Source organism: Theropithecus gelada, chromosome 12 (genome assembly GCF_003255815.1).
Source record: "Theropithecus gelada isolate Dixy chromosome 12, Tgel_1.0, whole genome shotgun sequence".
Classification (NCBI taxonomy): Eukaryota; Metazoa; Chordata; class Mammalia; order Primates; family Cercopithecidae; genus Theropithecus; species Theropithecus gelada.
This window is the reverse complement of record NC_037680.1, coordinates 16,648,115-16,671,157: the sequence shown is the minus strand read 5'-3', so window position 1 is coordinate 16,671,157 and position 23,043 is coordinate 16,648,115. Positions and strand designations below refer to the sequence as shown.

Sequence of the window (23,043 nt, the reverse complement as noted above, 5' to 3'; positions counted from 1 at the left end):
CTATACGGCCAAAGGAAATATCCTCCGATAAAAAAGAGAAAGAAACTTTCTGAGAATCTTCCTTGTGTTCTGTGAAATCATCTCAAAGAGTTACAGCTTTCCCCTCAAGAAGCCTTTCGCTAAGACAGTTCTTGTGGAATTGGCAAAATGATATTTGGAAGCCCATAGAGGACTATAGTGAAAAAGGAAATATCCTCAGATGAAATTTGGATAGAAGCTTTCTGAGAAACTGCTTAGTGTTCTGTTAATTCATCTCACAGAGTTAGATCTGTATTTCCTGGATCTCTTTGCTAGCCTTATTTCTGTGGAACCTGAGAACAGATATTTCGGATCCCTTTGAAGAATATAGGGCCAAAGTAAGTATCCTCCAGTAACAAAGAGAAAAGAAGCTTTCTGAGTATCTTCTTTGTGTTCTGTGAAATCATCTCACAGAGATACAGCTTTCGCCTCAAGAAGCCTTTCGCTAAGACAGTTCTTCTGGAATTGGCAAAGTGATATATGGAAGCCCATAGAGGGTTATGGTGAAAAAGGAAATATCCTCAGATGAAATCTGGAAAGAAGTTTTCTGAGAAACTGCTCTGTGATGTGTGACTTCCACTCACGGAGTTACATCTGTATTTCGTGGATCTCCTTGCTAGCCTTATTTCTGTGGAATCTGAGAACAGATATTTCGGATCCCTTTGAAGACTACAGGGACAAAGGAAATATTCTCCGATAACAAAGAGAAAGAAGCTTTCTGAGAAACTTCTTTGTTGTCCGTGAAATCATCTCACAGAGTTACATCTTTCCCCTCAAGGAGCCTTTCGCTAAGACAGTTCTTGTGGAATTGGCAAAGTGATACTTGGAAGCCCATAGAGGGCTATGGTGAAAAAGCAAATATCCTCAGATGAAATCTGGAAAGAAGCTTTCCGAGAAACTGCTCTGTGATGTGTGACTTCCACTCAGAGAGTTACATCTGTATTTAGTGGAACTCTTTGCTAGCCTTATTTCTGTGGAATCTGAGAACAGATATTTCGGATCCCTTTGGAGACTCTAGGGCCAAAGGAAATATCCTCCGATAACAAAGAGAAAGAAGCTTTCTGAGAAACTTCTTTGAGTTCGTTGAAATCATCTCACAGAGTTACAGCTTTCACCTCAAGAAGCCGTTCGCTAAGACAGTTCTTGTGGAATTGGCAAAGTGATATTTGGAAGCCCATAATTGTCTATGTTGAAAGAGAAAATATCCTCAGATGAAATCTGGAAAGAAGCTTTCTGAGAAACTGCTCTGTGATGTGTGACTTCCACTCACAGAGTTACATCTGTATTTCGTGGATGTCTTTGCTAGCCTTATTTCTGTGGAATCTGAGAACAGATATTTCGGATCCCTTTGAAGACTATAGGGCCAAAGGAAATATCCTCCAATAACAAAGAGAAAGAAGCTTTCTGAGAAACTTCTTTGTGTTCTGTGAAATCATGTCACAGAGTTACAGATTTCCCCTCAAAAGCCTTTCGCTATGATAGTTGTTGTGGAATTGGCAAACTGATATTTGGAAGCCAATAGAAGTCTATGGTGAAAAAGGAAATATCCNTTATATAATTATAATTATATAATGCTATATTATATAATTATATTATAAATAGTATAGTATAGGTAATATATACACATATAACTATAGTATAGTTAATATAAACACATGTAAATATACTTAAAATTGACTGTTGTCAGTCTCATATATAGTTTTAGATGTTTTGCTATTGTGAGGAGACTGAAAATCAGCCATAAATTTTTTTGCAAAAATATTAATTTTTTAAAGTTAATCCGCATAATGGAAATTAATGATTGGAATAAGACTCTTGATCTGTGATGATATTTTTAAAAACAGTGATAAACAACAACAACAACAACAAAAAGCCCAACTACAACGGTGGCAGGTGCTCAGAAAGGATGCAGGCTGAAAAACTGTAGCACAGTCCTAGCAGCCCTCCTGGACTGGCAAAGTCAGGCCAGTTGCTGCAGCCCTGGAGATGGGGGGTGGGGAGGCAAGTCAGGATGTCCAGGAGAAAGCACTGAAGCAATATCTGGGACTGAGGTAATATGGAAGAAAAGTAGCTGTTTATCAAGAATTTCAATATTTTTAACAACCAGCAGGGCCAGGCCAGGACATATTAGATGAAAATCAGAACTGTTCTTGCCATAGAATGCCAAATTACTTTCAGGGAAATTTTAATTTCATACCCTTACCTTTTGCACATGAAAGCTTCCATATCATTGCAACTTCATCAGTATTATATATTATTGATTTTTAAGTCTTCTTGAATTATTCTTAGTAAACATTTGAACTTTCCTTTTTTAATATTTTGAATAAATATATTATTAGCTAATTAACCAAATATTTTTTCATTATTTTTCTTAGATTGTTATTGTTAATAGAGATCAAGCTGAAGGAGACCCAGGGAATTGATCTCAAGCCCTGTAACCTCCCCAATTCCCTTCAGGCATATATTATTAGGTTCACCATCTATAAAATGAAGATAACAACAGGTCGCCTATACCAGAGTTACATGACTGTGTATATTAAATTGCAAAGTTTTATTCAGTGTGACTGTCAAGAGGAAACTTACTCACTAATTAAGACACCGCAGACCAAAATTGCACAAAAACTGGCAAGATACAAATTTGTCCTTCAGCAAAATTACAGATAAACACATGCCATGGACTTTTATGTAGATTGTAAATAATCAAAATTGGGAATGGAAAACACTCTAACATTAACAAAAACAAAACAAAATGAGAACCTACCATATTGCTTTTTTTCTGTGTCACCTGTATAAGCCCATTGCTGCATTCTTATTAATTCTAAGGCTTTAGAACTAAGTTTATTTGCTTTTGTAAGTATACAGTCATTTAATCTGCAATGACAGTTTTGTCCTCACTTGGTTCATTATCCCTTGTTATGCTGTTTCAAACCTTATTGAATTAGCCAAAACAATCTTGTTTGCTCTACTTCTAATGACAATCACTCTGGTGTTCTAACACTATGTTCCATTCTCTCAAATCTGTAACTCATCTGTCTTTAACAATACCTCAATGTTCACTGAAAGTTTTAAATACAATACAATGGGGTAAGCTATTTTGGTAAAATTGTTTATGAAGAATATTATATTTTTAATCATATATTTAATAAATGCCTTAAATAAAATGATGCCCCAAACTATAACTGCGTTTATCTAAAGTAGTTCTAAATCTTGTAGATTAGTTTATGATTATAATCTATAACCTTCTGATAAAGGAGTAACTGCTATGATGCTGTGTATAAGTACATTAGTTTTTACTTATTTTTCGTTATAAGCAATTAAAATCCATTCCCAAAGTTGTCTGCAGGTCTAGAAACCCCACTAGAATACCACTTCCTCAATACAACAAACATGGTAATAGCCACACTACTCTGAAAAAAATTCCTACCTCTTCTCTAGAAGGTGACTCATAAAGAAGATTTCAAGACTCAAAGCACATTTAATGGCCCAAACACACAAGAAATCAGCGCCTGAGTCCCTTCCATAACATATCTGTAAAGTATTTCTCCAACCTATGCTGACACCACTAGAATGACAGATAACTTTTTATCTCCCAAGGAGTGGAAGTTATTTTCTATTTATGGACAGGTTTCATCATTAACATGCTCTTTTTCTTTCTTTCTTTTTTTTTTTTTTTAGATGGAGTCTTGCTCTGTCGCCCATGCTGGAGGGCAATGGCCTGATCTCGGCTCACTGCAACCTCCTCCTCCCGGGTTCAAGCAATTCTCCTCCCTCAGCCTCCCGAGTAGCTGGGATTACAGGAGTGTGCCGCCACGCCCAACTGATTTTTGTATTTATAGAAGAGCCGGGGCTTCACTATATTGGCCAGTCTAGTCTCGAACTCCTGACCTAGCAGGTGATCCGCCTACCTCGGCCTCCCAAAGTGCTGGGATTACAGGCGTGAGCCACCAGGCCCGGCCAACATGCTCTTACACTGAGCCAAGAAATCACTCTCTGAAGCTTTCAACCATTGGCCCTTTGAGGGCAAATATTCTATTGTTTGCCCATCAGAAAATATACAAAAATGGCAATAAGCACAATCAAATTCTTTTTTCCAAGCAAAAAATACCTCAGTTCCCTACATTTTCTCACACATTTTAAATTTGTTGATCTGTACTGTTGGCTTACTATGGTTCACTGGTAAGTATTAACCTTTGCTTCCTGCCACCTCCTAGTTTCTAAACCTGACACACTGGATCTTCCAGTTCCTACTTGAATTACATTCATTCTATTGTTGTCCAATCAGCTTAAAGTATTAAGCTTCTGTGTTACCTTAACATGTCATTTATGAAAGGAGACAAGATTAATAATCTGATAAGGTTAGATTGTCAAATAGCTAGTCATTGCTAAGTACCTAATTTCTCTTGTGAAAGGAAAATAAAATCTTGGGACTCCAAACTCACTATGTTAAAAGGAAGAGTTACACTTGAGAACTGGGTCACGCAAAATCTGTCTTCCTTTTCGTATGTAAACAGATAGGTGCAATGATAGAAGGCCACTGTTTCTCCAGGTGGCCACCCTCCTTTTACACATAATTTGTGGATTCAGTGAGTACTAATCAAACCCTCACAAGAAAGTGACCACTTACCTCACTACCTACCCTCCCTATTACTTTCTTTCTTCCTTCTCTCCTGCTTCTTTTCCCCCTTTAAATACTGAAGCCCTCAAACACCTCTTTGGAAAAAGCACAGATCACAGATGCTACTGCAACCTGTGTCTCTTTTTCTCAGTTGCATCCTCAATCTTGGTGAAATAAACCTCTAAATTGATAGAGAGCTGTCTCAGACACTTTCTCCCTTAGCAAGTTAAGAATTAATTATTAAATCTGTTTAGTGCAATTTGTTGGACTGCACTAAAGTCAAGAGATCTGGGTTTTGTTCTGCCTTGTTGGTCCCCAGGTTTCTTATTTGTGAAGTGAGAGTGTTGATGGTCTCTTAAGTTTCTTTTAGGTTTTAACGTCTGTAGAAATGCTGGTGTCTATATGCTGCAGAACAAGAGAACCATCAAACTGCTCTCAACATATGTCAGAAAAATTATGACAAAAAATATTATGAGGGTTGATAACACCTGTATTTCATATGTGAGTTGCTTGGGTGGATTAAAAAATTATAAATGTAAATACAATTATTGGTATAGCAATGATATAGTGGCTGAGTTAGTATACAATAGGTTAATGAAAATAGAAGCAGGAAGCTGGATTAAATGTGATTATTTGAGTTGTAGTTCTTTCTCTTAAAAAATTTTCTGGCATTTGAACATAAGAACCAAATAGTGAGAAAGATAAAACGATTATCCTTTCAGCAGAGCCCAGAGCAGGGAGAACACATTGGCCATGACTGCTTTCCGGAACATTGTTTCAGGTATAAATATATGCACTGTAAATTAATAGCATTCTCTCTTACCAAAAAGAATATGAGTTTTTTTTTCCCATGTACCATCTAGCATGAAGGCAACACTCATTACAAGTTGAATATAATGAACACCCATTGAGTGGTTTTATTTATGGGAGCACCAATGCTGATGGACCCAAAAGTATGTTCTATGAGATTTAGAATATATGCATTACTCTCAAAACCTAAAAACAATTGCAGAAATTAACAACATGAATACTTCAAGACCCTGAATAAAGCAATTCTGGCCACTCATTGTGTCTCATTAAAGCACACAAGCTCATATACATGAACATACATGCATAACTTTACACTTCCCAGTTTGTTCTCTGTAAAAGTTACATGGTCTGTTTTTCTGTTCATGGTTTGTTTTCCTCTCTTTATTCCTATTGGGTTCATATAATATTTATTTCATACATTTTCCTAACATTAGAATGCAAAATCTATGGATAACAGTGTTATTTATCAGTTATACTTTATTGATATGGAAGATGACTCAAAGAGTTTGCCATTTATTTCCTTTCTTTTGAATTTCTCAGAGCCCTAATAATTGCTTGGCTTCTAAACTGAAGTGCCAAGCACCTTTTGCAAAAACCTTACATTCTCTCTTAAACTATGAAAACTCTTTCCACACAAACACCAGACTCAAGAGAAGTTAATCGATAGGGCATATGTGCATCCCCTCCCTGTTCATGTTTCTGAAAAAAATCAAATAGACCCCCCCACCTCAAAACATGATAATTAAGTGGTATAAAAGTAGCAATTTCATCTAGGAAGGCTTTTAGCTGGTTTGCTTTTGTGTGTTTTTGAAGCACGGTGGGAGAAGTGGTAGCACCATTATGAATGCTTAGAGAATATTTGCACCAAAGCCATGTGCCTACCTATCTGTGCAAACAAGGAAAGAAAATTGAGGTAGTAAAACCTGTAAACTAAGACAGAAATGGGACCCTATGAGATGCATTACAGGAGCTGAGCACAAAGGACTGAACAGGATCAACAGCTTCATTTGCTAGGGACTGGAGTTTAATGAATGATTTGAAGGATACTCAAGCCATGGGACAATACAAAACTTTCAGGCACCCTGTAGATCATAAAATATGTGGGGAGATCATTTCTCTAAGGCAAGGATAGAAAGTTCCTTGCTGTATCGTAACACATTGTTCTGCCTGATGCTTGCAGTCAGGCCAATAATAGGTGATTAGATAACCATCTCTCAGTTGCTACATGAGCACTCAAACTAACTGAAGTAGAGTGTCCTCTCCTCTCAAAACACTGGTTTTTCAAGCAACAGACACCTAGACCTAGGGATTTTAAATGCATTGCTTTTGATTTCATATAACTTAGTTGGGTAGTGAAAGCTAAGTATATATAACTTGAATTTTTCTTGGAGTTTTTCTTACATTTCTGATTGATTTCTTATGAAAAGTGACCTTAAAGGGCACCCACATTCTCCCCAAGGCAGAGCTTGTTATTAATACGTTAGTAGGGCTCAGTCAGAAGAACTCCAAAAGTTGCTCCCTTTATTTTGTTAAGTTCTCTATATCAGCTTCTATGTGCACCTTTATGTAAGGACTCACCGTGCAGGCCAAATGTTCCTTTCTCTAGATAGCTTATAAGCATCTGGATAAATTTGCATTAGAAATTCAATTAACTTTATATTAAAAGGTCAATTAACTTGGCCATGATAGAGATTGTTTTTAATTACTTTTTCTTGTAGGGCTTCTCTTCTTGTCCAAGCACAAGTGACACTATCAAATGATAGTCTCATTGCCTGTTGGTTACCTGAAACTCATATCCAAAACACACAGGAAATAACTGTCTTGGTTAAGTGAATTAATAAGGCATTCTTTAGACAATTCATAAGTATTATAATTTTGGGGACTTAAAGTATCCGTAACCAATAACAAAGTATTTAAGCTTAAATACCCTCCATGGTATTGTTCATGACAATCCCCTTCATTGTCTGTCTTTGTTGGTTTCTATTTTCTTGGTGAAAGATGATAATAAAGTAAAATGATTTGAAGGATTAGTTCTTATTACACTATATCACAGTGTATTTCAAGAAAAATTAACAAATAATGACATTACAAATCTGTGATCTCTGTCAGGCATGGTGGCTTATGCCTGCAATCTCAGCACTTTGGGAGGCCGAGGCAGGCAAATCACTCAAGGTCAGGAGTTCAAGACCAGCCTGGCCAACATGGTGAAACCCCATCTCTACTAAAAAATACAAAAATTAGCCTGGTGTGGTGGCGGGTTCCTATAATCTCAGCTACTTGGGAGGCTGAGGCAGGGAGAATTGCTTGAACCCGGGAGTCAGAGGTTGCAGTGAGCCAGGATCATGCCACTGCACTCTAGCCTGTGCAACAGAGTGAGATTCCATCTCAAAAAACAAACAAACAAAAAAACAAAAAATCAGTGATCTCGTTTCATTAGAGAGCTCTTAGTTATCTTTGTGTTAATATGAGCCACAATTCAACTCATTCATGGGGCACTAGAACACTTATACTTAAGAGGTTCAAGGGATTACCACTTGGCATTAAGTTACAAGTGGCAATAGGGTCCACTTGATATTAAATTGTAACCATTATTGAACTATCACTCAGGCAAAATAAAATAACTAAAGATAAATATATCAATAATATATCTACATATTTGACACATTAATGCATTAACCCAAACTTCCAGATGAGTAGCAACTTAAAAATGAAGCAAACACTGTTCAGGAGTTGATATGAGGAAAAGTCTTGAGATGAAACTTATTTCACTTTTGCAGAAGAGAATAGCCTTCACCCTCCAGAAGCAATAAGATGTCCTAAGCACTTTGTAAATGCTACCTATATCACTCTCACTACAACCTTATGAGATAAAATTCATTGTTCTCATTTTACTGATGTTTCAGCCAAGATCATACAGTTCATTGGAGGCTGAGTTACCTGTGTTCATCTACCTTTCCAGACTTTCAATTTTCCCCTAGAATGAAAACGCTGGATCTAAAAGTAATGAGACTATAAAATGCCTGTAAAAGGGTGCTTAGGGCTGGGTGTGGTGGCTCACGCCTATAATCCCAGCACTTTGGGAGGCCAAAGTGAGTGGATTATGAGGTCAGGAGTTCAAGACCAGCCTGGCCAAGATTGTGAAACCCCGTCTCTATTAAAAATACAAAATTTAGCCAGGTGTGGTGGTTGGCGCCTATAATCCCAGCTACTCAGGATACTGAGACAAGACAATTGCTTGAACCCGGGAGGTGGAGGTTGCAGTGAGCCAAGATTGCACAACTGCACACTCCAGGCTGGGCGACAGAGTGAGACTCCGTTAAAAAAAAAACCGGTGGGTGCTTAGGAGTGTTCTGAATGCTAGAGGTAATTCTAAGCATTCAGTTTTAGAACTAAGAGGAAGGGAACAGATTAGGCCCATGGCACTCAAAGAATGTGTCCACAAGAGTATAAATTAACTCTGTCGTTGAGCACAATTTTTCCCCTTGGTGAGACTTTCTCAATGAAAAAAGCTATGCATCAGTTTATATTCCAGTGCATATTTCTAATCTTCACATGGACAAATAAGAGTTTGAAAAGCAGTAACCAGTCCATGAACAAGGCTTTAAGTGGCAGAAGCTTAAGAAGCTTCTTATGAGATTTTCCTTTTCTGTGAGTATTTTAATCATTTTGGATAAGAGTTACCCTTAAAGTTATTCTATTTGATTTTTCATTTATCAAAAGAATAAGTCACATCCCTTTTTCACAATAGAGATAGTAATGAAGGCTAGTATCCTATACCCTATAAATCTCTGGGGGCATTAATGTTAGTTGAAGTAATATTGCTAGTTTTAATAAGCTGATTTCTTCCAACAGCAAAAAGAAAAAAAAAGAAAAAGAAACCTTCCTTAAAAAATGAACAATATTGTCATCACACAGCATAATGTTTGAAGTGAAATATAAACTTTAAAAATATATTATTCATACCTGTACCTCCGCCTATGCTTAGAATCTTAATTTCTGATTTTGTGTCTCCAATCCTGAAAGAAAAAATTATGTAGTTTTAGAAAAATGTGTTAGGTGCTTTGTGAAATCTGATTATCTAGTCTAGTGTTGAAGAGAACAGACTAAAAATACAATGAATGAAAACTAGGCCAACATGAAAGTTCCCAATTATACCAGTTACATTGCCATCTTTAGAGTATATTTCAAAATACAGGTTATATTCATTAACAATCTTGAACTGGGAGATTTGGAAATGGCAGTAATTACATCTCAGAGGTAGAAAATGCCATTTGTTTGAATATTGTTTGGAGAACAATAATAGAAAAAGTGGAGTTTTGAGTCTGGTAATATAATAAGCCACCCATCGTAGATAGGGAAAAGGCTCAGGTGGTTCCCACTATCTATAATGTCTGCCTTCTTTCCTCCCCCACCCCTTTTTTTTTAACCTTCCTTTTAATGAACAAATGTTTATTAAACATGTATTATGTGTATTCTATCCTAGGCATTAAAAAAACAGATATCACTTCGCTCTCAAAATGAAATGTGAGATAATAAAGCCCTGAATTATGACTCAGATACTAGAAATAGAATGAAGTAGATAGATTGGGAAATAAGCCAGTAGAACTTGCTGTTAGATTGATGTGAAGACGTAAGAAAAAAAATATATGAGCGTGCAATGACTTCCCTGTTTCAGGCTTGGATGACTGGGCAAAGGGTGATGCCAAAAAGGAAGCTGAGAAATATAGTTTGGCAGCAAACTTATGTTTTGTCAGGGCTTTTTAAAAAAATAAATACGAATTCGGCAAACATTTGAATTTGCAAGATTCAAGCTGGGAGAAGAGAAATCAGGGTCAGTGATGTATTCTGGAGAATCATCATCATAAAGTAATGGTCAATGCTAGAAGAGTAGATTCCATCACCCAAAGATATTGCAGAGTTAGAGTAGTAGTGGATGGTGATGCAATACCAACTTCTAAAGATAACTGGATTGTGAAGAATACACAAAGAAGACAGAGAAGAAAAGAAAGCACAGAGAAGTACTAGAGTAACTGGAGGCAGAGAAAGCCCTTAGTCGTGGCAAAAGCAGCAGAGTGTACTACTTAAAAAAGGAAAAATCTATACCAAATTTGGCAATATAAGTGTCTTTAATAATAGCAGTTTTAAAAGAAGACTGAAGACTGCAGTCAGATGGCAATGGGATTAAAAGTGAGCTCAAAAATGAGGAAGCAGATCTGGAGTCTGTTGAAAAAGGATGAAAGAGAGAAGGAAAAGAGATGACTGCTACAGGGGAACCATGAAGGGAAAAGGATGGTGTTTGTTTCTTTGGACTGTGGGGTGGTAAACAAACCTGTGTTTTCTCTTCATTGCAAAAGCTTGCACAGTCACAGGATGGGAACAAAGGTTGAAGTAAGGTTCTAAAGGAATCTTGCAAAGTCTAGGATCAAGAACACCTATAAATGAGTTGCCTTTTTCAGTTCTAATTATCCTCCAGTTCATAATCCTGCATCCTAACACATCCATTTCTATCTTAACCTTTTGTTCATTCTTTAAAATGCTTACATCTATGACAGCATAGGGAGGCTATGAAGCAGAGGACCCAAGTTGAAATCCCAGGTTACTGATATGTTACCTTGAGCAAGTTATTTGACATCTCTGTGAAATAAGATAATAATATCACCTCTCTTGCAGGATTATTAGTAACTGTTTCTAATTCATGGAGAAATTGTGAGGATTCAATTATTTAATTCATGTAAAGTTCTTAGAAATGTAACTGCACATGACAAGCACTCCACATATATTAGAGATTATTATGATTCTAGGCACATGTAAGTGACTTATGTGAATCACCTCTTTGAATCCTTAAAATTCCTCTATGAGTTAGATACTATTATTCATCCCATTTCACATATTATAATGACATCAAATAATTATTGAAAACTTACTATTTTCTAGCCAAGGATTTAAAAGTTTTATATGCAGCACCAATAACCAAGTTTACTATTTATAGTTATATACTATAATTTTTCCTGCCCCCAAGCTCTGCCCCACCATCTACCCCCAAATAGGGGATTGAAGAATTCCTCTATAGGGAAACAAATCATCTCAGTAATAAAGTTAACATGATTTTATATCTGAGGATCACCCAGGAAAGAGCTGAGTCCACACTCAATTACTCAGTGAGCTACTCACTCAACAAACCCTGCCCTGACTTACACAAAGAGAATCTGACTACCTTTTAGTGCGTCATTATTTGATTGAACAGAAAACCAAGGCTCATTAGGCAGTTGGGGAGCTGTCAAACATAAGAAACAGAGACTGAAAGAGGCAGAGAGAGCAGAGGAACATTTTGTAATGAATAAGAAGGTATTACGTCTGAGAATGATGAAAAGAATGCTATAGAAAACATTCTTGGAAATTAAAAATATAATAGTAAAAAATTAATAGATGGGCTGAAAGAGAAAGTCATAGCAAACTGGAAATACAAGAAAATTAGGTAATCAATCCAGGAGGTATTTGATGAGTAAAAGTTTCAGAAAAAGAAAACAGAGGGGAGGAATGATTACCAAAGTTCCTCATAACTGAAGGGTCTGAATCTCAACCGAAATAGCCCAGGGAGTACCCACAAAATGGGTGAAAAGGAACCATTTCACAACTCACTATTTTAAAATTTCAGAGTACTAGAGATAAGATTCTAAAAAGTTCAAAATAGGGAAAACAAAACACATAATGTGAAGTTATTCCACAACCCAAGGATGAGAATTTTGAGTAGCATTTGATTTCTTTTTTTCTCTTGTGTGAGACAGGGTCTCACTCTGTCATCTCGACTGAGTGCAGTGTCGCAATCATGTCTCACTGAAGCCTTGATCTCCCAGATTTAAGCAATCTTCCCACTTCAGCTTCTGGAGTAGCCAGTGCTACAGGTGCACACCACCTTGTTCAGCTAATTTTTTTTACTTTTTCTGTAGAGATGGGATCTTGCTGTGTTGCCCAGGCTTGTCTCAAACTCCTGGGCTCAAGTAATCTTCCTGCCTCAGTCTCCCAAAGTGCTGAGATTACAGGCACGAACCAACACACCTGGCCAGTATTTTATTTGTTAACAGCAATTCTGGTATCTAAAAGACAATGTAAAAGTACCTTTAGATGTATGATACAAAACCATTTTCAGTATACAGTTCTATATCCAGTCAAACTATCTAACTCCGATGAACATAGAACCAAGGGATTTTTAAACATCCAAAGTCTCAAAAAGTTTACCTCTCATTCACTCTTAAAGCTTTTAAAGAATTAGTTCAGGAAACAAAGGACTGAGGAAACAAAGAAAAGAAAGGCATGAGATACAGAATCAGGAAATCAAATACTTCAGAAAGAAAATGATTCTCAGAAAGTGAAATAAACCCCCTCCTTAATAGTTGTATAGCAGGCCAAAGCAGATCTTCCTAAACCGAAAAAAAGAGCAGAAGGCTTCAGAAAAGTTGTTCCCTTGGGGTAAAATAAACAGATTCCTTGATATGTTTGCATATATTGAGATGAGATTAGTATATCTGCTTTGGAATCAAGGTAATAATAGGTACATAGAGAACTAAGAAAAGAAACCAAAATTAAGGCAATAGTCAACTCTAGGGAAAACAAAAAGTTGTACATAAAAGGAAATGGAAGCATAGTATAATATATTGCTTAATTATTAATAATATGTACATAGGCAAAATAACATAAACACTCAAATTATTTAACCAAAATTTTGATTAAATATAGTGACATGAAAGGGTGGGAAATACGCATGCTAATTAGCTAGTTTAGTACAGCAAAATGAAGAAATAGAAAAATAACATGTTATTTTGAATTATGAAAGAAAATTCCATAAATAACTAAAAGATTTCAAAGTGCTGAAAGTGGTTGCTTCTGGAGAGAGAGAATCAAGAATGGAGTGGGTGGGATTTGTTATAGGCCCCACCCACTTTAGAACCATTTGATTGTTTTTAGAACCATTTGATGTTTTAAAATATGAGCACGTCTTGCTTTACTGAAAATTTAATAGGCTCGCTCCATACTCAATTAGCACAGTGAGCCACCAACTCAACAAACCCTGCCCTAACATACACAAAGCGTATCCTAATCACGTTTTGGTACTTCATAACTCATAGACAACTTTAAGCAACAATTTTAAAGGTTCTTCAGCTAAATCTTATTTCAAACACTACCTTCAGGAAAAAATTACTTTTTAAATAAATGACACTGAGTCTGATCATTCCTAACTATATACTATTGTTAAAAGACAAACAGTGTGCCCTTAAAAATTCTTTAGTCTTTCACAGATTTTATAATATTTCCAGTTAGATTTAAACTTTGAAGATAAGGAAGGGGTCATTCATCATTTATTATCTCCATCCACAGCACCTCTTCAAACCAAACTCTGTATGGCTGAAGAAAACCAAGGATCTGGTAAGCTACAGACATGAGCAATACTTTTGGTACTGGAAAAGAATTGAGAAATTAACTCATTACCTTTAACTTTAGAAGTGAGCAAAGAAACCCAAAGAGGTTAACTATAATTAGTTCCTAGATGAGAAGTTATCTGTATTTGCCATCTGCTTTGATGTTTGGCATCCTTATCTTATTATATATTAATTTTTAATATATAGTATCCTATTTTTTGAAAGCTAACATTTAAAATCTGAATCATGTTAAATAGAAAGGGAAATAAAATTTTATATACATCTAATAATGCCTGCTCTGATCAGACATAGGTACTGCCCTGGTGAAAGAATTTCAGGCCTATAATAGAGAAATTTAGCAAAAGATAAAATACCACTTTCCTTTGCTGTTTGCAAATTGGATCCATAGTCATTTCTTCCCAGTTTTCCATTATTATTTCCTGAAGCAGAGTGAGTTACAGCAAATCACCCCTAGATAGGTGATTTGATTATCTTTAGCATGTGGAATCTGTTACTCTCATAATGCTTATCAGCTCTGACACAAATTGAACACATTAATCACCCCAAAAAAGAACTCTGCAAGAAGGATAGGAACCAGTGAGTTTCACTGATAATGGGAAAATGGTTCTTTTTTTAAGGAACACGTTGCTAATATTAAGTTGAAAGAAAAAGACAATTTTGGGGAAGAGAGTGATAACTATAACAATGGATAAGGAAAATGAATTTAAATAGATATTATGAGAACTGAGGGACTCAGTCCTCAGGGCAAATCTTACTTTGGCAATTATTTATATTTGATTCTAATGAAAAGTATACCAGACTCCCTTTGGGCCTTTTCGGGGATGTAAAATTTGGAGGAGGGCTGAAAAGTCTGAGTTCGAAGATTAGCATCTTATCTTTTTCCAAATGAACATGGATTTGTGCCTTCAAATGGTTAACGCTTATCTGTATGCAGCTGGAAATACAGCACAAAAGGGAGCCTTTAAGTGTTTAAAGCAAACGTAGAACCAAAGCACTGCAGGAGAAAGGCAGGGCAGGGCAGCGAGGAGGGGGACGAGGGGGAGTTGCTATCAGTAACTCGCCCTTATCCCCATGCCCAGCCTGCGAGGCTGAGCTAGACCCATCTATCACTGACGCACAGCGAGTCTCAGGCTTGTCCCTTTGACAACAACGTCCCTTTTGTTACCTTGCTATTATGCCTGGCAGCTTCTTGTCCATGAATTCCTGCATGCACTGGTGTTCCGTGGAATGGCTGAGAAACCTCCGGAAAGATTCAACATATCTCCCGTGGTCAGAAAACAAGCTCCTCATGGAAGATGCCATGTTTGGTTTTCTGAGAAAGACAGAGTGGGAAGCAAGGTTTAACTTCCCCTCCTTCTCTTCCCAGTTCCCTCATTCTTTCCCCACCCCCACCAGTTTCTATCCAAAAAAAAAAAAACGCTAAGCTTGTTTTGAATTTAACATGCACCAAAGGCTGGCATGCAGAGCTCATTACTGACTCAATATTTGAACAGCAGTTTGCACTGATACTTTAACCCCTACGCGGTTGTTTTATAAGAAATAGAAGTACTAAAGCAAGGCTGTAAATACACTGCTAAAACTTTTCAAACTCCTGATGTTGAAAGGTCATAAAAACAGACTGTATTCAAATCACTTCCTGTTTTGCCAGCAGAGCCACAAGTAAGTTCCAAGTGTGAAAGTGACTGTTCAAAGTGGCAAACGCAGGATGAAAAGGACAGCTACACAGCACTCTCAGAAATCTACAGCAGTGAAATCTTTGACGAAAGACTGTCATCTGCCTCTGGGCTTTCTACAGGATTGTTTTGGCCTTTACATCCCTCAGCACTTGAATTTTCAACTTATCTGTTGCATTTCTTCAAATGCTGATTTGTGGTAACTCAAATTATCTTAAGAAGAAGTCACCAAGGAGGAGCCCAAGAACTCGTAGCTAGAAGCTGTCAGAAGCTGCAGTTAGGGGATTGAGAGTGGTGAGAGAAGTCTTGGAGCAAGAATGCAGGACACCAGGGTAAAAGCCCAGTCCGTAGAATCCTTCCCTAAGCACTTTGAACACGACGAGGTCAAAGACAGTTCGCTTGGCTGGTTCAGCCTTTGGAAACCCAGTGGTGTCACCCACCAGAAGACCCAAAGCTTCAGAGTACTCACACACAGTCTTTCTCCGGGGAAGTGGTCTTTAAGAAGGTATCTAATTCTTTATCTAATACTGAGTTGTTAATAATAGCATCCAACTCATTGAGGAGTTGTGAGGATCAAATGAGTTAACTCATTATAAGTCTCTTAGAAATATGTCTGCTTAAACCATCCCCTTCTAATTGAGTTCCCAAACTGCCCTCTAAGCATTCAAAACACTCCCCAACTCCCTTTGTTTTTTGTTTGTTTGTTTGTTTTTGTTTTTTGAGACGGAGTCTCGCTCTGTCACCCAACCTGGAGTGCCATGGTGCGATCTCCACTGACTGCAACCTCTGCCTCCTGGGCTGAAGTGATTCTCCTGTCTCAGCCTCCCGAATAACTGGGATTACAGGCGCCCGCCACCACGCCTGGCTAATTTTTATATTTTTAGTAGAGATGAGGTTTCACCATGTTGGTCAGGCTGGGGTTGAACTCTTGACCTCAAGTGATCCACCCACCTTGGCCTCCCAAAGTGCTGGGATTACAGGCATGAGCCACCATGCCCAGCCCCCAACCCCCTCCCCCAACTCTCTTTTATAAGTATGTTTTGTTCTCACTATTCTTAGAGCCAGTGCTTTTACCCTAGGGGAAAATGGAACATCTGGATAGGCAGATTGCCATGGATGACTCTGTCCTTAATGGACTATGTGACTTTGGCTGAAATATAAGCTGCAGTTTGCTCATTAGTAAAATGGGAACAACGAATTTTATCTCATAGGGTTGTAGTGAGAATAACATAACTAATGTTTAAAAAGTGCAAGCCAGTCCCTTCTGCAGAAAATAATAATAATAATAAAATAACAAAAACAATCCTCACTTTATTCATGGACGTTGAAATTTGAGTTTCATATCATTTTCACATGTCATGAAATACTATCCTTCTTTGAATTTACTTTAACCATTTAAAAACATAAAAGTTATTGGTAGCTCATGGGCTGCACAAAACAGGTGGGTAGGGCTGGGTTCGGCCACAGGCCCTATTTGGTCAGGCCCTGATTTAGCTCCTCTGCCCTTCACTCATCCTTGGATAAGGTCTTTGCTAGTTCTCTACTCACATCTCTATCCAACCAGCCTTCCATTTCCTCAGATTGGCTCTGACAAACTTTTGCTTGTATTACCATCTTCCATTTTTCTCTTTAGAGCTCAACCCAAATCATTCATTCATTCATTCATGTGTACATCTATCTGTTTTTGTTTCATTTTAACCCAAACCAAAAATGGCCAATAATGTATTCATCTATTGAATAAATGTTCAGTAAGAGTTACTGTTGGCTATTCTGCTGAGGAATACTCCTGACATGACTTTCTCTTGGAAAGCTGCTGCTAAGACCTCCCTTAACTGAAACTTGGTCTTCTGAGACTACCACCTCCCTTGTCTGCTGTCAGATATTCTCCAAAGAGCCTGTTCTTCATGTGGATCCCATTGAGGACTTCCTTTCCATTCCCACTGTTTCCACCCTACTTGAGATTCTCTTTATTTTTCACTTATTGTGCTATTTTAAAACAAAACAAAACAAAACAAAAACAAAAACAAACTTTTAAGTTCAAGGGTACCTGTGCAGATTTGTTACATAGGTAAACATGTTTCATGGGGGCTTGTTTTACAGATCATTTCACCACTCAGGTATTAAGCCTAGTACCCCCTAGTTATTTTTCCTGATTCTCTCCTTCTTCCCACACTCCACCTCCAATAGGCCCAGTATGTGTTTTTCCCATCTAATGTTTCCATATTTTCTCATTATTTAGCTCCCACTTATAAGTGAGAATATGCAGTATTTGGGTTTCTGTTCCTGCATTAGTTCGCTAAGGATAATGGCCTCCAGTTCCATCCATGTCCCCACAAAGGACATGATCTCATCCTTTTTTATGGCTGCTTAGTATTCCATGGTATACATATATCACATTTTCTTTGTCCAGTCTGTCATTGATGAGCATTTAGGTTGTTTCCATGTATTTGTTATTGCATATAGTGTTGCAATAAACCTTCACATACTTGTGTCTTTATAACAGAACAATTTATATTCCTTTGGGTATATACCCAGTAATGGGATTGCTGGGTTGAATGGGATTTCTGTCTTTAGGTCTTTGAGGAATCGCCACACTGTCTTCCACAATGGTTGAACTAATTTATACTCCTACCAATGGGGTATAAGTGTTTCCTTTTCTCCACAACCTTGCCAGCACCTGTTATTTTTTAACTTTTTCATAATAGCCACTGTGACCGGTGTGAGGTGGTATCTCATTGTAGTTTTTATTTGCATTTCTCTAATGATAAGTGATGTTGAACTTTTTATTCATATGATTGTTGGCTGCATATATGTCTTCTTTTGAAAAGTATCTATTCATGTCCTCTATCCACTTTTTAATGTTTGTTTTTCTTGTAAATTTATATAAGTTCCTTATAGATGATGGATACTAGACCTTTGTTAAGTGCATAGTTTGCAAAATTTTTCTCCCATTCTGTAGGTTGTTTATTCTGTTTATAGTTTTCTTTTGCTATAGAGAAGATCCTTAGTGTAATTAGTTCTCATTTGTGAACTTTTGCTTTTGATGTCTTCGTCATGAAATCTTTGTCCATGTGTATGTCCTGCATGGTATTGCCTAGGTTGTCTTCCAGGGTTTCTATAGTTTTGCGTTTTATATTTAAGTCTTTAATCCATCTTGAGTTAATTTTTATATATGGTGTAAAGAAGGGGTGCAGTTTCAACCTTCTGCATTTGTCTGGCCAGTTATCCTATACTGTGCTGTTTTTTTAATTGGGTTTCCTGCTTTAGGAATCACACAGATCCTAACCAATTTTATTGCCATGTCAACTTCATGTTTCTTTTTCTTTTTAAAGTAAGTTTAGATAAAGACACTCTTTTCTTTCTCTTATAATATTTAGTCTCCCCACTGACCCCCAAGTCAAGTACAAGATCCACTCTGCAGCTCCCCCAATAATTATCCAGAATTGTGTCTCATTTATCTCTAGTTTTGCATTTATATCCCCTTCAAATTGTGCTGCTTCTCTGGATACGTTCCTATGCTTTTTTGCCTACAGCCTCTCCTCACAATAGTTCCTTCTGTAACATGCTGCTTCCTTTCTTACCACATCCATTGAAAAATTTTCTATTCTTCATATGCTACCACTTTCATATATCCTTCCATATTTCCCTCAAAAAATTCAGCACTCATGCTCATAATTTCTGATATTCTTGCAAGCATTCATCCTTGTGTTATTGTTGTTTAATATATTCGCCTTAACTCCCCTGCTTGTCCCCATGTGACTTAGCTCATAAAGACAGGAACTGAGTCACAGCTACCTCCCTGATGTGTTGCCCAAAGTAGACTTTCAGTTCTTTTTTAAATAATTAAGAATGTGCTTGAGCATTTACACTCTTGAGATGTTGTCTGCTATCAGATGTCCTCCATCCTTTTCATTATTGAGTAGCTCTATATGTTACCAATAACACCAGACTTCCATTTCTTGAGCACTTACTATGTGCCAGAAATTGTATGGACCTTATAAAATTTAATGTAAATCCTACATTTACTTGGAGTATATCCAAGGATTTACTCTTTGTAGTACCTCCATCAACTTCCCCCTATTACAAATGAGAAAACCAAGTTTCTGAGAGATTAAGCTACCTAGCCAAAAACTGCAGGACTGGTGTTGAATTGTAGGTCTGTCAAATCCCAGGACTAGCGCTCTCACAAAAAATCTTTATATTCAGCCAAAACTTGCTGCCCTGTAATTCTTAGATAGTACTCCTATTTCTGGTTGCTTAAACTAAACAGAAGTAATTCAGTTCTTTCTCCATATAACAACCATTAAAAAACTTGAAATCAACCATCAGGACAACCTTACTCCCCAAAGTGCCTCTTTCATAGCTCCTAATTATTTCTTCTGCAATATAGCGTTATATAATTCATTACTCTGGCCCCTCCTTTGGAAATACTCTAGTTTGTCTGGGTTCCTTTAAATGGTGATGTTTGAAAATAAACACAATATCCCCAAAGCTACCTAAAAAGTGGAGATTTATTTTCCAGGCTTACACTAGTGTTTCCCAAAGTTCCACCCAACCCAACTTCTTTCAGATTTTACTCTGCAAAAAAAAGGGTTCCACAGTCAAATAATTTAAAAAGTGCTGAATTGAGTAGCTTCCTCTGGATATTTATAATGCACATTAGTATATTAAAGATTCATAAAACCTTTGTCACATGTCCTCTTCAGATGCAAATATATCACGGCTACGACATTTCTCTGAATAATCTAGCAGTCCCTCAAAAGACCAAAAAAAAAGAGGAAATCTTGTTGCTTTCAGCATGATTTGTGTTTGATTAAGTGCTGGTTTCAGCAATCAAAACTTCCTTTTAAAATTGCATATAGAATATCTGTTTCATAATCCATACTGCATCTGGAATTTCCTTCTAGCTGGCTGGTTGGAATTACCGAATCTTGAAAATCTTTTTTTCCCTTTTTTTTTTTTTTTGGAAAATTGAAGCAACAATCTAGCACATCTATCATTTGCCATGACTTTTCAAAAGTTACCAGCAATGACATCAGTATTGCTTTTACGAGTTCTTTCAGCACACTGAAATGTAATTTTTTTAGACTTTAAATTATCACCTAATTTAAAATTCTTATTTATTTTCTTACCTATTTTGGACATCCATCCCCTATTACATATCAATTATTAAGCTGTTACTGTGTCAAAGTGCCTTATATACTTCTAACACTCTGGGGGATGGAACTATTGATACCATCAAGTGAGACTCAGAGCAGATAAATAATATAAGACCTCATAAGTCCTAAGAGAAGAGCCTGGGTTCAAATTAATGTTTGATTCCAAGGCTCATTTAAAAAAATTATACCATATTACCTCTCACCTTTCTGTGTCTTTCCAACATGAAGATTATTTTCCATGTTACAGCAGATAGGAGCAAAGAAAAAGTGGAATAATTCTGTGTTCTTTCTATCACCTTTTAACGGAACACCATCTTTGCTAGGTCAAAAAACAAAGGCTTTCCCTTGTTCATTCTTCTTCCTCTGTATGTGGTATACCAAAAAATAAACAAATGAACAAAAGAGAAGAAAAAACAATAGCAAAGGCTTCAGGACCCATTTTCTTCTGCACAGCATTGTTCCAATATTTCTGTTCATCCTGGTCTTTAGTCTTCCGAACACCGTACTCATTGGTCTAGCTTCTTATTCTTATGTCCGATCATCTAAATAGCATAATACATAGTAGGTATATGTTAACAGCAATATTGCTAAAATATCTTAGTCAAATAGGTCAAAGAATCCCATTTTCTTTTCACTTGACAAGAATGGAGGAAGACAGTATTTTATACAAATTGATTGATTTACTTGATCTGCTAGCTTATTTGAAATTTATCAGGAAGACTGATCCAACTGTGGTCTCAAAGGAAGGATTGGAATTATAGCACATAAAATTTTAGAGCTTGATTAGACTGGTAATTTCAGTAAAATATAGTAGGCATCAGGAATCTTACATTCCACAAGAGACTTAGGTAAGTTTCTCATAAACATGGAAATAAGAAGCAAAAAAATTGAATGCTATACAAGCCTTGCCTTTTACTAGGTAAATCTGCTCTAAACTTTTTTTTCCATATATAAAAAATATGTGGAAAGATGAGATGTGAGATGATCTTTAAGCTTTCTTGAAGTTCTCGTTAAATGCCTTCCATCTTTTAAAAAGATAAGTTTTTGTGAGCTAGTGAAACTAAAAGTAGTTGTATATATATTCATAGCTAGTAGAGCCACTGTATCTAAAGATTGTCAATAAATCATAAATGGTAACCTAAAGATGGTCTCTGGGTAAGAAGCCCCTTGACTTTATGGTATTAGGCAAATTTACCAATGTGAGTTGCTTAAGGTCACACAGCTGGTAATAATGCCATATATCTTGTTACTATTAATGACTTAGTTGTTTCAATTACACTTTATTAATGTGGAGTTTATGATAGTTTCGTTTTAATTAACTTAAAACAAGAAAGGCCCAAAATACCCAATCAGGGACAAACCAAACCATCTTGTGATGCAGATGAAATACTTGGATGATAATTAATTGAGAAGGAAGAGAGAAGATGGACAGACAAATCCTGTTAAAAGACATAAACAGTAATCAGTGAAATTCTAGAGATATAAAGCTTATATGAAATATTTAGGATGTGAACAAAGAATAAGGCACAACAAAAAAGAGTCTGTGAACTAACTTTCCATTTAATAACAAAAAAATTTTTAAGTCACCTTGAAAGTACTAGATCTCCTCTCAAAGGTAAAGGTCAGTAAGTATTTAGAACCTGAAAAATTAGCAAGAACTGGACAGCTATCAAAACAAAAAAGCAAACAAAACTACAATAATACAATTCGTGAACTGAGATTTTGCCTCACTGTCGTTGTTACAGATGATGCAAACTTCAGTGACTACTGTAAGGGGTAGCAGTAGTGTGGAGGTGGGGATCTGGTGAAGGGAAAAGCTTTCATGTAAAAGGAATTTTATAAATAGAGGGATTGTGGTAAGCAAACTTCTCTGGCATCTGGTGAAGAAGTATGTGCTCAATATACCAAAAAATATAGTCTATGAAACCTCAGGACTAGAACATTCTCCTGGGCTAGAACATTCTTATCTGAGATGCCTTGTAATATGATTTGGCTGAGTTCCCACCCAAATCTCATCTTTGATTATAACTCCCACTATCCACATGTCATGGGAGGAACCCAGTGGGAGGTGACTGAATTATAGGGGCAGGTCTTTCCCATGATATTCTCATGATAGTGAATGGATCTCTCTAGATCTGATGGTTTTAAAACTGGGAGTTGCCCTACACAAGTTCTCTCTCTGCCTGCTGTCATCCACGTAAGATGTGATTTGTTCCTCTTTGCCTTCTGCCATGATTGTGAGGCCTCCCCAGCCATGTGGAACCATGAGTCAAATTAAACCTCTTTCTTTTGTAAATTTCCCAGTCTTGGGTATGTCTTCATCAGCAGCGTGA

At 36.8% G+C, this 23,043-nt stretch overlaps 1 protein-coding gene across 2 annotated transcripts in view; it reads right to left on the bottom strand.

The window, feature by feature from the left end:
• The window catches only part of LOC112636099 (histamine N-methyltransferase), a 376,002-nt gene extending 360,354 nt beyond the window's left edge, over positions 1–15,648 (bottom strand). Inside the window, exons 1-3 of one of the 2 annotated variants that reach the window (XM_025404547.1) lie at positions 15,512–15,648; positions 15,044–15,190; positions 9,407–9,459 (exon numbers count right to left, since the gene is read on the bottom strand). In XM_025404547.1, coding sequence (XP_025260332.1) covers positions 9,407–9,459; positions 15,044–15,180 — 190 coding nt within the window. In that variant the 5' untranslated portion in view covers positions 15,181–15,190; positions 15,512–15,648. Of the gene's footprint in view, positions 1–5,489; positions 5,630–9,406; positions 9,460–15,043; positions 15,191–15,511 lie in introns of those variants that run through there. The other variant, XM_025404548.1, reaches the window with a different exon arrangement.
• Between the last annotated feature and the right edge of the window lie 7,395 nt (positions 15,649–23,043).